General features: G+C 31.1%; 1 protein-coding gene across 5 annotated transcripts in view; it reads left to right on the plus strand.

Annotated features, from left to right (window-relative positions):
* LOC106466821 (far upstream element-binding protein 1-like) overlaps positions 1-17,772 on the plus strand; it is a 45,809-nt gene extending 28,037 nt beyond the window's left edge. For 3 of the 5 annotated variants that reach the window (XM_022394897.1, XM_013927122.2, XM_022394899.1), the window contains exons 10-19: positions 470-550; positions 5,418-5,627; positions 9,405-9,579; positions 10,215-10,399; positions 10,790-10,854; positions 11,475-11,575; positions 13,742-13,885; positions 14,374-14,489; positions 15,827-16,128; positions 16,864-17,772. In XM_022394897.1, coding sequence (XP_022250605.1) covers positions 470-550; positions 5,418-5,627; positions 9,405-9,579; positions 10,215-10,399; positions 10,790-10,854; positions 11,475-11,575; positions 13,742-13,885; positions 14,374-14,489; positions 15,827-16,108 — 1,359 coding nt within the window. In that variant the 3' untranslated portion in view covers positions 16,109-16,128; positions 16,864-17,772. Of the gene's footprint in view, positions 1-469; positions 551-5,417; positions 5,628-9,404; positions 9,580-10,214; positions 10,400-10,789; positions 10,855-11,474; positions 11,576-13,741; positions 13,886-14,373; positions 14,490-15,826; positions 16,137-16,863 lie in introns of all 5 variants that reach the window. The other 2 variants (XM_022394898.1, XM_022394901.1) reach the window with 2 other exon arrangements.
* Positions 17,773-18,415: the final 643 nt, after the last annotated feature.

An 18,415-nucleotide genomic window follows, 5' to 3' on the forward strand; every position in this document is an offset into this window, starting at 1 on the left:
GGTAAAAAAAAGTAAAAAATAAAATAAGAAGAACCAAGAACAACAGAGAGGAGGTAGGTGTGTGACACACACACACACACACACACACACACACACACACACACACACACACACACACACACACACACACACAAATCAATATTTAGCTTTATTCTATTTATATTCTCTTTTGAATTAAGAAATTAAAACATACATAATTTTAAAATTTGAAATATATGCACTTTCTTGATGCCAATTTTATTGATATATAGTAATAATAAAGTTTTGAAAATAAATTGCTAAAAGACCATGACAGTTAGACCCACCTGTTGTGAAAGGGTTAAGATGTTTAATTTTCAGTTCCGTAATGAAATATGCTACTATAGATATATAATTCCATACTTTATTTTTATGGTGCTGTAAATTTAATCTGAAGTACTGGTTTCCAGTAAATGGTATTCTGTTGAGATGCTTGTATGATTTTGTTCAGAATGCTAACAGAGATGGTATCTTCATGGGAGGAGGGCCTCCAACAAATGATTATGGATCTGTGCCTCCTGGTGCACAAGAGGTAAGAGACATTTGATTCTAAGATTTATTAAACACAGTTTATTTAAAAATATACATATACACATGTATCTCTACAGTAAGTTGTAGAGAACAAAATGGGGAACCTCTGTGATCCTTCACAGAACCCTCGAGTTCCCCAGAACAAGGATTTAAAAGCATATATTATGTTAATCTTAGAATATTTTTTTGCATTGTGTAATCAAAGCACCTAATTTCACATAACTAATCCATGAACAAATTTCATTTAGTGTTTTTAGAATGTATTTAAAACCCTTTCCAAGTGTCTAGTCCACACCGGCCTATCAATTTTCACAATTTAAATAAAAATTATAGTTCTAAATCTCTTTCTACAGTATGCTGCACAGAAAACTAGAACCCACATTCTTTGTTGAGTGATGAGTGTAGATGCTGTGCTAAATTAAACAGTGAGGATTTCGCTAACGCCATTAAGGCCAAAAGATGCCTTGTGAATAGGGTTTGATAGTAGACCTCACCACAACAAAGGTTTGTTCCAATTTGGGTTTTTGTAAGAGCTTAGATAGAACTTTGCTATAAAATTTAACTTGAAATCATTGATTTTAATACTAGAAGTTGTTAATAACTTACATCAGTGGTTTTCAAGCTTTGTAAAGCCATGGAACCATCTTATTTCATTCATTATGTCATGGAACTCCTAGGTGAAAGTGGCCGAGTTCATAATGGTATCATTTATGTAAAATTGTACATAGATATACAAAATATATCATGCTAAATATCAACTAACTCATGATGTTTAAAAATATATTTGGTCCCTGGTGGGTTAACACTCAATAATTGAAGAAAGGAAAAACAAAATGTGCCATGATCTGTTATCTTTATGGGGAACCTCTGTGACCCTTCACAGAACCCTCGGGTTCCCCAGAACAAGGTTTAAAAACTATGACTTATGCAAAACTTTTTCACAAAATCTAACTGTATTACAAAAAATGAACTCTTGTTAGTCTGGGTATCAATAATCTGGAAGATTTTCCATATGAACAAAGCTTCACATTGAGAAATTTATTCAGAAATCCTTATGTTCGTGTTCCAAATACAAACAGCTATATCTTAGAACAAACATGCATTTTCCATTGTATGCATGATTTGGTCATCAGTATGTGACTGCATGAGAGTTTTGATCAGAACAAGAAATGATGAGATAATTGCTGAGCACAAAACATCTGCACTAACTAGCAGGTACTAGTTTATGACAAATTTTCTGAGAACTACTGCGCACCACCAATTTTCTGGCACTTCCTTGAATCCGGACAAAATTATGAGTGTGTACCTAATTCCCATGACTGCCAGACTATTTCACTGGGCAGCCACAGATTGCATTTCATGTGGCGCGCACTCTTTTGGGATGGGCTATTTACATTTTAAGTAGGTACGTCACTCTAGTGAACATTTTCTTATAAATATTAAACTAGTGGATCAAATTGCTTGAATTTTTTCATGAACGTTGTCCAGAATATGTAGTTTAACAAGAAACAAATATTTAGTTCAATTTTTTACAACACAGAATGTTGATAATAGTGTATGAAAATTCAAAATGTAATGTACTTAAAAATAACAATGATAATAACAGTAAAATTCTAAATTTTGCCACTTTGGAAGCTGTACTACTGCAACATTCTTTATAAGTACAGTAATTAATAAGCCTCTATAATTTATACCTGTACTAATGTATTTCATTAATCATTTAATTCACATTTAATATTTGTTTTATTTAAGTTTCTAGCAGTCCATGGTGCTTTAGAGACATGGGAGAGCTATAATTAGTGGGTTAGAGGTGTATTGTTGAGTTAATATTACGTAACCTCTGTTGGTTCAGCAAGGCTGTGGAACCAAGGGTGCCGGAAAATCGGTAGTGTACCTGTACCATAACTTACTGCCCATGCAAGATGCAGGTGGAATAAGGACACCTAGATCATGTCATCGGTGTTCTTGGTGTGGCTGGAGAATTTGAAGAGAAGGATGCACTCAAATAAGAGAAAAATCATTTACTTTGTGAATAATGCTTCTAGTTCTGCTGCACCAGAGCTGTTTAATGTAACACTGTACCACATGCTGTCAAACACCATTTTAGTGACACAGGGATAATCAGATTATTTAAAGCTTACTACTAACATTAGTTGGTTAGAAAGTATATAGATTGTGCTGAAGATAACAATTCACTAACTGTAAATATCTGTAAAGCTTTACAATTGGTTTTGCCTGGTCCATTGTTACTATAGAAACTATTAAAAATTTTAAGTGTGTCAAGATCTTGCTGCAGCCTGGGCAGAGTGAACTGTTGATCTTTTTGAGATGTCATTAATGAGATTGTTTATTGTATTCATACCTTAATCTCAGGTAGTAATAGTGCTGTGTCAGCTGAAGACAAGTTTGTGGTGACTGTGAATCTGTCATTAAAATGGTCAATCAGTCAAGCCAGTCATTCTGAGAAGAGCACAATCTAGCCTTAAGAATTTCTTCACATTGTTCAAACAAAATGGTTATTTATATGAAGAAGATGACATGATGATGTGTTATTTGCTTAAAGCTGTTAAGAAGCTACAAAAGAAGAATATTTCAGTTCAAAAGCAAATTGTAATTTTTTGGAAAGTGAGTTATTGTAAACGTGACCAATACTGTTTATTTTGTGTTCTGTAAGTAACTACTGATTGATTTGAACAAAATGATGTCATATATTAAGATAATGAAATGACACTTTTGTTGTGGAACTTGTGTAATTATTGACAATGTATAGAATAATATTACTGATAAGCATATTGTACATACAGTTACTTTTTGTTTACCAGTTGCATGCCCACTCTTACTAGTTTGAAACCTATCATTTATTGATCAATAATGCATACTATTAATAGTGTCCAATAGTATTCAAAATGACTGAGTTGATTATCTAGATGTCTCAGTAATACATATGAAGTAGCTCAGTAGAAATGTTCAGATCAATGAAGTTTCACTGTATTGAATTTCATAACTAAAATTAATGTTTAAGAAACTTTCTTTCATTTTGTATTAACTCTGACTACAGCCTGCATGCATTGCAACTAGCCTGTATCCACCGAAGTAACCACAAGAGTATTCGTACTATAACTTTTTATAATGTATACGTATCTTCATGAGATTTTACAGACTAGCAGTAAACATTACAAGGCTGTAATACACAAAATAGCACCCACCAGTGGCACAGCGGCATATCTGCGGACTTACAATGCTAGAAACCGGGTTTCGATACCCGTGGTGGGCAGAGCACAGATAGCCTTTGTGTAGCTTTGTGCATAATTAAAAACAAACAAACAAAATAGCAGATTTTTTAAATTAAAGATTTGCTTGTGAATTTTTTTTTTTGGAGCTGACTATCCAACTTGCAAAGTAATTTTGATTTTAAGATTGAACATTTTCAAATTTCATTTGCATAATCTTTAACTTCCTAATAACCTTTAGATAACTATCAAACTTTGTATTTTATTTGTTATTTTTTCTACCTTAACGCTATGCAGGGTTGGTGAACTTGTCTGACCTCATAACTATCATAAAAAATTAAGAAATAAATCTAAATTATGTTTTTGTTTTAGAATGACTGCAAATTAACAGTATACATCTATTTATATTTATTAATTTTATTCACCTTTGAACTGTGTCTAACTATTAATAGTGCCTCACAGGCTGTTAACCACATGGTGCATCTGCGGCTCGTGTCTCCTTATCGAATAGCATAAAACTGGCCTTTATAAAGCACAAGTGTTATCTTTGTACTAGTGCTCCAGTTTTTGTAAATTACAATCATTCAGTTATCATACGTCACACATGTATATATATTTGTTATTACTATTTACAAATAAATTCTTAAATTTCATTTACTTTTCTTAAAATGTTAAACAGTATATAAAAAATATAGAAAACAATGATCTGTAGTACTTGTGATGTTTATAAAGTTTATTTGTACTTGCTAAGCCTAGTCGAATTTGACACATGGAGGATGTAAAAAATATTTTTTGTATATTTTATATATGCATTTTGAAGTAATAAATTGTAAATTATTATACCAATATCACAAAATTCCACTGCAGTTTATCAGACTTCCTAACTAAGCTGTATTTGGGTCTAAAAAAGTATTTCCAATCCCTGTGTTGCCTTGATACCATTCTTCAAACTTGAAACGGGAAAGGCGGTTTTACCCATGTAAAATTGATAAAGACTGGTAGAATTTGAGTTCAAAATGAGTGCTTTTGATTGGTTATAAATATGTAATTGAAAAGTGGATGCAGATGAACAAGTATTTTCAAAAATGAAGAGGAGGACAGAGCCACCGTTGTAGATTCACTAAATATAATATATCAGAAAAATATTTTATATTCTAGCTTGTCAATATTGGTAATTGAAGGCTCTAATTCATAAGAAACTATAGATGTTGTAATGTAACCCGATTAAAAGTAGAAGACAACATACCGCATGACACACAAAAATTGATGTGTAGCAATTTTTTTAATGTGTACTTTTAAGTTAAGAAACTAAATAATGTATAATACTAAAATCTGAATTATAAACTACAATTTGATGCCAAATTTATTGACATACATTCATAAAATAGTAGTTTAATAACATTTTGAATGTAAGTGTAAACGTGATGACATGCATTAGGGTTAATAAATTTGCCACAGTTATGATGCTGTTAAAAGTAATATTGCTTGTTTGTCGAGATGGTTTTGAAAACAGAAATGTTTATGGTAATAAAATTGTACAGTGGAGATTCTTTATTTTGGAAATCTTAGTTATGTTTGGACATTGCTGGTAGTTTTATAGTTCATCACTCTTCTTTTTATGGGATGATTGTTCAATAGATTTTAGTACCAAGGCAAGCAGTTGGAGTGGTTATAGGGAAAAGTGGAGACATGATTAGACGAATCCAGCAAGACTCTGGAGGAGCTAAGGTCCAATTCCAACAAGGGAAAGATGATGGTCCAGGTGACAGAATTTGTTTAGTCAGTGGAAACCCAGAACAAGCTCAGAGGGCTGCAAACATCATACATGACCTGATTCGCAGTGTTTTGGTATGCTAAAATCTCAAACTTAACATTCAATAAAATGTCTTTAAACCATTTCAGACACCATGGAGATGTTCATTTAGTATGAGTTGATTTCTTAATGTTAGTATTTTATGCACTGTATTAGATTCTTTCACAGGTGAGATAAAAGTGTCACAACTTTTTTTAGTTACATTCAATATTTAATTTAAATCTTATTATCAATGTATGTCAATAAATTTAGCACCTAAACAGTTTATAACTGAAATCTTAATACCTTAAAAGTTTTGAATATTTAATATCAGAAGGAAATAATTACATTCACAGTCTTCATTTCTGTATCATGTGACACTTCTTTGCTCTAAATTGCGAATTTTAGATTTTCTTTCAACCCCTATATGATCTTCTGAGTTTGACAGAAATTACATGTTTATAGTATAGATATTGTAAAGCCATAATATAAATTTCTAGCTGCAAAGCTTCTTGCTCTACTGGAATTTAAACAAGAAAGTCAAACCTATATGCTGTTTCATCCTACCACATCCTTTCTTTCAAAAAAGTCAGTAAATTTCTCTTGACATTTGCTAATGATTAATTAATTTACTAAATTTTGTGTAAGGGTAGCTTGTTTTCACAGCAGATTTTGAATTATTTGGTCTTAGTTTAATTGTTTGTTATTGTGGAGATGAGCTTCACTAGCTAACAGAATTTTAACAATATGTTTAACCCATTTATAGCTTAGTTGGAAAGCCAGCTAAATGATCGTAGTTTTAGGATATTGTATGTTTTTTGTGTTGTATTTTTTGTGCAAACTTCATATATATATATATATAAATTATTTTATGTACCACCAACATTGTTACAAAAAAGTAGGGTTAACCATTCATCAGGGCCTGATGTGGTTACTAAATTTCTTTATGTATATATATAGTATCAATTGTAAAAGTTCCTAAAGTAAAAAATTAGAAACTTAGGTTAGATGAGAAAAAATAAAACATACTTGTGATAGCACAAACACATCAAAAGGGGTGATTGAGTAATTTGAGTGTATGTGCTGGTAACAATCTGTGTGTAAGGTGCAGCTGTTTAGGAATAAAAGTAAATAAACCTAGATTTGAAAAAACTTTGTTAGCTTTGACTGTAAGGATAAATAGTATGTAATTGTTACAACATGCAGTCATTCTAGAAAGGAAAAAGGATAATTTACACTTATTTTGTATTTTTCAACTTTTCAGCAAAATTAGTGTTAGAGAAAATAAAAAATGTAAAATCCTACTGGAAAAACTTAACATTTATATCAGAAATTCTAGAGGTTATGCAACTGAACTATGAAAACTAAGATGAAAAAAGTATTTTTATTCATAACACAAAAAATCACCTTGCATTCAGGCTAGTCAGATTGACTCAGTAAATTCACAGACATATCTTCAGTAAAAATACTTTAATAAAAATTCAATCTTTTTTTCTTTGTGTACAATATACTTGTAAAAATTACTAAAAGCTTCATTAATTTTGTCAATGACTCAGTGCACATAGGGTTAAGTGAACCTGGTGTCAAACTTTTAAAGGTAAATAAGAAAGGCATGTAGGCATATTACTTAGAGTACTTAAAGCATTCTATACTTATTGGTCACACTATGTATGTAACATCAAATTTAACATGCTTACAGAGGAAAGTTTGAAAGGTGGATTTATATTTTGGATCCTATTGTGCAAAAGGTACATAAAAACATAGATTTTCTAATTCTGAACTTCAAAAGAAATATGCTGATATAATGGAGCCTTATTTTTTAATTGTTTAAGCCAATTTTATTTTTTTGTGGCTATTCATTTGACAATATAGATAAGCAATAATAAATAGGTTTTACTAAATTGTTAATATAATTTTCGTTAAAGTTGTGTAAAATTTTGTAGAATGTATGAAATTCCTGATTCATACTTCAGTAACATATTTATTTGAACATACACAAGTATTTTCTATTGTAAAAAACAAAACCAGAATTGTTTAAAGTGATAAGTGATTGTAATTACTCAACATTTGCACAGTATTAGAGCCAGACATCATCAGGTGTTTCACTTGCTTCAAATGTCTGGTGTCAAACTTGTGCTACAGTAACATTAGGGATTAAATTTCTGTGGCATACTTATGTGTCACAACAATAACTGTTTCCTTACAATAATATAAATAGATCAGTGGTATAAATTTTTCATATTTAACTCTTTGTTGTAAGGTGATTTTCTTAATTTTAGTGGATTACTGGGATATGTAAATGCTCTCTCGAACAAATTTTGTGACAGAATACTTTGAATTGTAGTGTCAAATTTATTATTAGTGTAAATAGATTAATAGACTGTGCTACATAATATTTATGATATAATTTGATATAAAAAATATAAGATTAAATTTACCTTTGCATCACACTTTAAACTAAAATTTGGTTTAATATTTAACCCTACATGCATTTATCAGTCAGTATGACTGACCTTGAAAAACTACAAATGAATACATACTGGAACTAAAACTTTACTCATGAAATTTGGCAAGATTTTAGTAAACATTATAAGCCTGTTATACATAAAAAATCAGAGTTTTTAATGAAATATTTATATTAAAGATTAGTCTGAATTTCTAAAGCCTTCACTGATGGATGCAATAATTTTTTATATCTTCCAATTTTCATATTTAATTTGCATAAACTCTAAATGAATATCAAGTGTTTTTAAGGTAAAACTTCATATATTGCTTTTATTTTCTCTACTCTAACACTAACTGTAGCAAGATTATCAATATACAGTAAAATTTAATATTTCAAAAATTCTGAAGTAAAGATGAACAATATTTCTTCTTTGAATGTATAATTTTTGAGATTGTCAGTTTTTTATATTAAAAGTTTCAACTGCTTACCTTTTTACATCTCTTTAATTTAATCTTGTGGTTTTATTACCTGACTAGTACCACAGCTTATTCATCCACAAAAAGCAATACACCATAGTGGGAACTCGGCAGATTCTTGTACACTGACATACTGCATGGAATGCTACTGTTCACTTGAATGTGTAATTAGATAGGATTATTGTTTTTTCTCTTAGTTTGTTGTTGAAACTAAAATTATTATACCTTTCATATATGATTTAGAGCATAAATAATACATCTCACTAAAACGGAATATACAAAAAATAACTAATTTAACAGGCTCTCTAAACAGTAAATAGGTTAAAAATGATAATGCTATGGATGGCAACTTTGCTTACACACACAATAGTCACTTCCTTTCAACTAATATATAGTGCTATCAAATTCAAAGGGTGGTTGCCATCTTGGAAAAAAAAAAACTTTCTATTGTTATAAGCATGTGCACCAAGTCAGAAAACATGGGTTTTAATAATGTATTGATATCTCGGCAGCAAATGGAAAAGTTAAGCTGTTTAAACTGTAAATTTGATGTCATTATTTATTTGTTTATATTAGTTAGACACTGTAGATTCTACGCTATCAAAGTTATAGAAATTAAACAGGAAAATTAAGAAAACACATTAACATCCTTTGTCAATGGAAGTGAAAATTGAGGATTTATTTAAATTATAAACTGCATTTTGATGCCAAATTTATTGACATACAGTGGTAAAGTTGTGTAATTTAGTAAAATTCTGTGACATGCAATGAATTGACATTTATACTTAAATGGTTAGGAATGTGTAATGTATAGGAACAGAAATGCAATAGTCATTCAGTTAGATTTGAAATGATCTGTGTGTTAATTAGTGTTAATAGGAATGAAAACATTTTTTAAATATTTCTAATAGATGAGAGACCAACAAAATGTTGGTAGAGGACGTGGCAGAGGATATGATGGGGGCCCAGGAGGCCCACAATTTGGTCCACCAGGTCCAGGAATGGGAAGAGGTCGACCTGATGGTGACATGCAGGAAATTACTTATTCAGTTCCTGCGAATAAATGTGGTCTTGTCATAGGCAAAGGTTAGTTAAAATTTGAAATCACTTAGGTTTCATACGAAGCTTTTATTAAATTCTCAATGTGATTGTCATTAAAAATTTGTATACAGTTTTGTAGCATATGTGAAATTTCAGATTCATGCTTTATTAAGATCTTTATTTGAATATATAAAAGCTTGCTGTTGTAGAAAAGAAAGCAAACAAATTTTGAAGTGATTATCTGTAATTACTCAACATTTGCACAGAATTAGAGCCAGACATCATTGGTATTCCACTTGTTTCAAATATCTGGTGTCAAACTTGTGCTACAGTGACATTAGGGATTATATTTCTTTGGCATATTTGTTAGTTTCTATTTCCTGACAATAATGTAAGATTTAAATACATGTACTGGAAGAATTCACTGTGAACTTTATTTATTTCTACAACTTTTCATATAAATTTGTCAAAAAGTATAAACCATTATTTATTGTTTTTGAAGTAATACAATCACAAACAGCAAGTGTAGTGCCTATTTTTTATCATTTTATCTGCAAGTTTAGAAACTAAAGACTGTCATAATGCTGGTAAATGAAAACTGTTTAATTCTGTATGTGGGATTTCTCTCATTATAAAAGATTTGTAACTTATTTTAGAATATTAAATATTTTTTAATTTAGGTGGAGAAGCAATAAAGGGAATTAACCAAGAGAGTGGAGCACACGTTGAATTGTCAAGAGGACCACCTCCAAACCCTCATGAGAAAGTGTTTATTATCAGGGGAGCTCCTCAACAGATTGAGCATGCACAGCAGTTGATAAATGAAAAAATTGGAGGAAGTGGAAATGTACATCCAAATGGTGGTGTAAGTATAGTGGAATCAAATACTGGAATCTTCATGTTTACCAGATTCAGTTTATAAACATTGACTTAAATAAAACTTTTAATATTTAGTTTAATTTGGTGGAGCCATCAGTTATTGGATTGACAAGTACCACTAATCTCCCAGCTCTTATCTAAATAAAGTACAGCATGTAAATATCATAAATCTGTGTTATAAATTTGTCTTGTGTTAGAGTTGATACTTTTTTCTTTTACCAATTAGGGTTTTTTTTGTTTGTTTGTTTTTTATTTGGACTCATTACCAGAAACATGTTTCTAATAGTAAATTTTACTGTTAATAAATTGTAGTGTTGAAGTTTTAGACATTTTATCAGTTTTTCAGCTAACATATAAAATTACATGTTTTATATAGCCTCCTGGACCTAATGGACCAGGGCCTGGTCCTGGACCTTACCCAACACAGTACCCTCAACCTTAGTAAGATTTTTACTTTTATAGATATATAATTATATAAAACTTTCACAGAACAATGTTAGAACATTTAGAAAGTTTGGTACAACAACAGCGTAATAAATGTCTAACATAAATTTATTATTTTTATATATTTGTGTCATAGCTCAAAACAAAGTAAAAGATTTGGTGTTTGATGTAACTAAATCTACTAATTAATGTAACAAGAATAAACTGTTAATTTTTAATCATTTCCAAATATTTCACTTTTAACTTTATTCATCAGTGGAGAAAGTAGAATATATAATTTATAACACATTTGTGAAAACTAGGATTTCAATAAAACCAACATCTGGAGTGAAGTTTGTCAATGATAATGAACATTTTGTAAAGGCCTTGCTTAATCTACCATGGATTGAAGAAATAGTAGGAAATTATTAGTGAATATTAAAGTATTGTACATTATTATGGCTGAAATAGGTTTGTGGTAAGCAACCTAGATGTAAGGAAAACAAAGTTTTATTAAATTACTTATTGACATGTTTCATGAAATTGGATATAGAAAGTGTAAAACTAAGAGTTCTAGATTATAGAAATACAAACAACCCAATCTTTACAGTGTTTAATTGGTTGACTTTTTTCTACAGTCAACAGCAGCCTGCACCACCAAACCAACACTATGCTCCACAGGGGTGGGGCAATGCCTACCAACATTGGCAAAACCAACCAGCAGCACCAAATGATCCTAGTAAGTAATGTAACTTATTGTCTAGTGTAAAATTAATTTTTGAGATGCTTAGAGGGTTATTTAAAGTCTTAACTAACATGGTTGCAAAAAGTACTCCATTACACTTGTATTCATACAATGAAAATTCTTGACCAAACTTGATACAGATTTTTCTTAAGTGGTATGGTGCATACACATCCTTGAAATTGAGATTGCAATTTAAAGTGCTTGAAAAGGGGCCTTTTTTTTGTAAACGTACTTGAAGATATTATAATGGCAGAATATATTGATATATCTAACTTTAATACATGTTGCAGAGTTGAGCGAAATAACTATAATCTTTCTTTTCATTTTAGTCTACATTCATGCATTGAACAAATAAATAGGAATTTTATGAAATTTCAATGGAATCTGATTGATTTTGGTGTAGATTTTAGCTTATAAAAAGTGCTTGAAAATTATCTGAGCAATTTAATATGAACCATGCTAGTTCCTACCTAAAAAAATTTATTAAATTTGATTCAGTTTTTCTATAACATTTTTAGGTGGTAAAATTTCTAAAATTCTCTTCTGAAACACTGATTTCAGAAAGAAAGTCATGCTAGACTCTTATTTATTGAAGACCAAATAGTTCCATTATATATTTATTTGGTCAGTTTATGGCTTTCTTGTTTGATATTCATTAATATTGATTCTTTATTTTGCCAATTGAAGCACATAGATTATACAAAACAACAGTCAGACCAAAAATGTTTTATCCGGGACTTTTAACCTCACCTTTCAACATGCTGTCACCTTCATCTTTGTCGAGCCTTGTGGAATATCATTTTGCAAACAATATCTGATAGTTTATTTTCAGTAAATAAGTTCTTGTATATGTGTATTTAATCAAAAACACCTTGGATGTGAAAAAAAGGTGTGGCCAAACCGATAGTTACACCATTGGTAAGGATTTTATAGCATTAGTTAACCAGGCCACATTTTTTGTTCAACTTGAGGCATGATGGTGGGTAAAACAAAATATACATATGTCTTCTGCTCTCTTGTTTAGGCATTGAATTTTATCACATTTCACTGAGATTGGATGATAGGACTGGAAGAATGGATGGGTTTTCTGTAAACGTTTGTGATGAGATACCCATCAATACAAAATGCCAAAAGATCATAGTGTGTTTTAAACAGAACAGTTGCACCTCTACCATCATCAAAAACTACCTGAAGAAGACCACAGCTGGAAGAAAAGATGTGAACACTACCATTTACATGCAAAATTTCAGTGAACTACTGAAATGTATAGCCAAGAAGTTCAACATAGATGTCCAATGAAAATAAGATCTATTCTAGTGAAAACCAAACAGGAAACTACAAATGAATAACATCTGTGAAATTCCATGTTTTTGCAACAAAACATATACATTGGAAAAACCCGAAGAAGACTGGACAAGAACACAAAGACAACACAAGACTCGTGAAAATACAAAATTCAGCAATTGCAGAACATGCCATATCAACTGGACACAAAATAAACTGGGTTAATACTAGAATAATAGACACAAACAAATTGGAAAACAAGAAAAATTGTAGAATCTTTCTACATTAACACAGAGATTTGGGATTAGAGGTGAGCAATCTATGGCTACGATTGGTTGAAACCTCATGCAGTCTTTCCATCCATCAGAACCAGGGGTAAACAAACCAATCACAATACATCCACCAGGATACTATATAGACCTGCAACATTTTGCACATACTGACCTGAAGATTTTTTTTTTTGGAAGTGTTAAGCTTATTTTGTAGTGCAAAGGCACATACAAATAAATGTGAAACTGTTGTATGTAGGGTGTAAAACACCTTCTAAAATTATTTTTAAAAGCAAATAGATCTGTGAAATTAGTAACTCTGACGAGGTTGAGTGCTTTATCTTAAAACAGTTTTTGGCGTCACAGCTAGGTTCAGTCATGCTCTTTCTTACGACTATACATTTTGACAATAACCATACAATATAGTTTCCATTGCAAAAAACCTGTCATAAGACTGTCATGTCTAGAACACACCATTTCCTCCATAAATTTTGAGTAGGTAATTATTAAACTCTTAAAAGAACAAAAGGGTTAAATTCAGTCTTTTATTCAAGTATTTAATGTTGTGAAAAATTTAGTGACAAAATGATGTATTTTACTTGTATAGCAAAAGCTGCTGCTGATGCAAATGCTGCAGCATGGTCTGCTTATTATGCTCAGTTTTATAATCAGCAACCACAGGGGCAGCCTCAACCCCAAGGCCAACCACAGCCTTCCCAGCCACAGCCAGCCCAACAACAATCACAGCCTGGTAAGAATTGAGGTTAAATGGTATAAAAAGTTTGATACAATATAATATGATAATGTAATATACATAAACTGGTTTAACTTGAGTCTTGGCAACATGAATAAAGGTTAGGTTATAGCTTATATTAGATTTTTAATTATGATATGACAAATTACAGTTTTAAAGAAAAATGAAAGGGTGGGTGGACATTCTATGTTTGATAACCCTATGTAGTATCAAATGCTTTAGTCCATCAGAATTTAAAGTCATCTAAGGAAGGGTGTGTTCCTGTCCAACATGTTTTTAAAATTCATATTTATTATGTACCATTTATTTGTGATATAAAACTTTTTTCAATTTAATTGTACCACGGTGAATTTGTGAGACTTGTAGTCGTTATTAATACATTTCTGAAACTCTTGACTATTTTTAATGAAATGATAATCTTTTGTTTTTGGTGTATGGAGTAGTCTCTCCATATGGTTTGTTTTAAGTGTTACTGTACTTGACAGCAACTACAGCAGGTGGACAACCTGATTATAGTGCAGCGTGGATAGAATACTATCGAGCTTTGGGAAAACACCGAGAAGCAGAGATTATTGAGCAGCAAGCTCGTGCTAACCAACAGGTTAGTTGAATTTTATATGCTTCATCCATACATTACCTGATAAACAATAAAGGTTTAATTACTATATGTGTGTGCTATTTTAAGGATATCAACTACTGCATGTAATAATGTTTACAAATTTTTGTTTGTCTGCTTACCTAGACCATTTATGAATCATTTGAAAGATAATATAATTTTAACCAGAAATAATGAAAATGAATACTTGTGACTTAGAACTGCTTAAGTAATAGCTCTTCTTCAGTCTTGAAAATACCTGTACTACAGTATTTAAGCGGAGGACCTGTACCTAGATTTTTCATTTTTAATTTGGGGAGAATATTGTATTTATTGTGTTTTTAATATTCAACTTACTAATTTGGATTGTTGTTGTTCCGTTAGTTAATTTTAAGTGTGACTTAAGTCATGAATAAGTGAATGTTGGAAAACAAAAAGCCTTATATGGGGAGATGTTACCATTTATAGTAAATGTTTCCTATGATTTGGTTTTTCTTCAGAATAATAGTTCTAAAATTGTTATATCAAAGGACTTGTATGAAAAATTTGTTGACATGCTAGGTTGGTTCTGGTAGAGCACTGATTTCATGTACCCATTCTTGAATCAGTACTAACTAGTCATGTTCACATCACTTCTGCAACTGTAACTCCACATAATTTCGTGCACTACAATACACAAAACTAATGCCTACATTCTTTGTGGGGTTCTGGGTGTCAATGCTGTGTGAGAAGAAGAAAAAAGGATTTTACAAAATGATAGAGGCCAAGTATAAACTGTGAGCTTTGTTTATAAAGTTTCTTGTAGGCCTAGCATCAGGATTTTTTATAAATAATTTTAGATTAAACATGCCTTGGGCACTTTAACGTATGTAGAATATTTTGGTAGCTTTTTAGACAAGGTGAGAGTGCTAGTTATAGTACATCCACTCTGTACACTTTGTAAAATATTAAAACTTGTTTGCAAGTTACTTGTATTGGTCAGAGATGCTTCACGATATATTATTCAAACAATAGAGAAAATTTAGATTCTGATGCTAAATGGTTGAAAATCTTTATTTCCAAGTACAACTTGGACGGATCTTGAAATTATGAAATAAGCTAAAATAAAAACAAGCATTGTTATATATTTATAACTAATAACTTGTATCCCTAAAAATTCATTGAGCTTATAAATTTTATATGGTGTTTGACAAATATACCAAGTTGCTATAACCAGAAGTGAAATATTTGTTTAAAAAATTACTTTATTGCATTTGGTATTATTCTTATTGTTGTTTCACAACAACACAACTAACAGTGTAGAAAAATTAACAATATGCTGCCTTTCTGTTTGTAAATACTAGGTAGGACAACAATATGCTCAGCAGCCACAACCTTCTCTAGCTCAGTCTTCTGCTCCAGCACCACAAGGACAACAGCCACCTACAGCACCTCAGCAGCCACAACCTGCACCAACTGGAGCTCCTCAAGGACAACAGTATGGGGGTCCAGCTCCATCAGCTCAGTGGAATCCTGGAGCATATACCCAGCAGCAACAACAACAACAACAACCCCCACCTCAACAGCAGCCCTTTCCCCAACAAAATCCATATGCTGGGTATAATTACTCTGCCTATGGGCAGTAATATTGTGTACGTCAAATTAGGTATGCTGGTAGGTATAAAAGTAAGGTAGCATATTCCTCAGTGTTTTAAACGTTTCAAAATAGCTTTTCAGTTGTGATATAATATGGGAGGCTATTTTTGTTGTGTGTGTGTGTTTTTTTTTTCTTCTTCTTCTTCTTTCCAAGTGTTCAAATTGTTATTAACAGGTTTGTAAATTGGAGCAAAATTAAAAACTAACCACAAGTAACATTGTGAGATTGTCACATCTGTTTTGTAAAGATGAAGTATGAAAGAAAAAATACAAACTGTACAACCTTTTATCCAGTTTGAATCATCTACAGAATGATTCATATCAGTTTTTCATGCTTTCTTTAACAATGTACCACTGTTTAGGTGCTGTGGCAAAGATAAGAAGTTGCTGTAAGTATAATTGACTTTCTAGTGTTTCATTTATTACCAAGGGTCATGCATATGAAAACCAATTCTTGAAAATGTTTAAATAACATTTCGGGTAATCTTTGGTTTGGTTGTATTGTACTCTGTTTCAAAAGCTGGGAGAACAAATGGTACGTGTGACCATTGGCAGAGCTGCCTGGTTGGAGGTCAGACAGTTTTTGATGGCCCTCATCTTGGCCAAGTTAGATATATAAGGGTAAGTACCAATGGCAGAAAAAGCAAGATAACAGGTTTGGTGTAAAAATGAATGTCTTTTTCCAGAAGCAGTGAAATCCAGTTTGGAAAACAGTGTGTGAAATTTGCTGTTGATTTTTTTGCAGAAAAAGGAGTTCATTGCTGGTCTGTCATACTTGAAATTTGATGATGATGATGACTCCATTTGAAGGGTTTCCTGAATATATCTTGTTTTTGTGGTAGTGATTTGTGTCTATGTGTACCCAGGTAACTATGTGGATGCCCATGAAAAATTCAACATACACAACACAAAATTTTTATTTAGTTTCATTATCATGACAAGTAGTTTTTAAACAAGTACATTTAACTGTTAATAACTGTAGGACTTCCAGTAGGTAGGTCTCATTTTTAAACCTATCTCCTTTCACTTCTTAAGGGTCCCTGTATGAAAAAAAATTGTATAGACGTTGTGATGTTCTTAAATTTGGTTGAATGTAACTTGCATTGATTCTAGGATTTTACAGTGATGGTCTACACTTCACATTCCTTGGTATTAATAGTGTCTGTTTTAAATAACATGCTTGAACTTTTGTAAATCACCCCCACTCCTATGCAAAAGAAAATTTATCCAGATGTTTTTTCAGTACAAACTGTAAGACAAGAATTGAAGAGGATAAAAGTCAAGGCAAGGAAAAAATGAGTACTTTTTAAATAATTTCTGGGTCTTTTAGATGTGAAAAAATGAAACAGACTTATAAGTAATATTAACAGTTTATGATACTAATGAATTTGTTTTTGAATTATTTTATTTCTGTGAATTACAAAAACTATCTTTCCAGTGTTTAAAGTACGACTGTAGGTTCCTCTTGTATGGTAAGGCTTTCTTTAGTTTACCAGTGACATACACGCACACACAAACAAGTGTGTGTTGTGATTCGGGCTTAAAAAAGGGCTTTTAAGGAGTGAAAGTTTTTAGCTGTGTATGACACATTGTTTTGTACCCTTGTGATCAATAAATCATATTTTCAGTGCTTAATAAAGTTAAGGTGATTAAATTTTGCCTCTTGTTTGTGTCTACTTCATGCCTGTTTGAAATGTTAATGGATTATTTAGTTAACATTAAAAAGATGTGATAATAATTTGGTTAATTTAATTATCTAGATTATAAATTGGTAATTTTTTATGGTAATATTTCTGAATCAGAATTTTGTTGGATGTTAAACACTAAATGATTGTTAACATTTCAAAAATTGATTTACTTTGATTGTAAAATATGCAATTCAAAGTCTTGCTTTTTGGTTATCCATAATGCCATAATGAAACATTAAATCTTTGCCATTATTAAACTATTGAAATTTACATGAATTAAGAAAGAACGTGTTTTAATTTCATAATTAGTTTTTGTTCAATGTTTATACTTTAAAATAATTTCTAAATTAAGAAATTTTTTAGAATATAAAAATTGACCATAACTGCTTTGACTTTTGAAAAACTTAACTTGTGGTTGTATCCTATTGGAAAAATCATTTTTCATATTTTTACTTGACGAAAGTGTTAAATGTTTAAACATAGAACTTATTACAAATTGGCAAACAAATGGTGAAACTGCTTTTAAATGACCTAGTTTGGGTGCACATGCATCCTTCAAAATCCTTAAAATTGAGAATGGTATTTTAAGGGCTTGAAAAAGGACGTTTT

This window comes from Limulus polyphemus, unplaced genomic scaffold (assembly GCF_000517525.1).
Source record: "Limulus polyphemus unplaced genomic scaffold, Limulus_polyphemus-2.1.2 Scaffold2388, whole genome shotgun sequence".
NCBI lineage: Eukaryota > Metazoa > Arthropoda > Merostomata > Xiphosura > Limulidae > Limulus > Limulus polyphemus.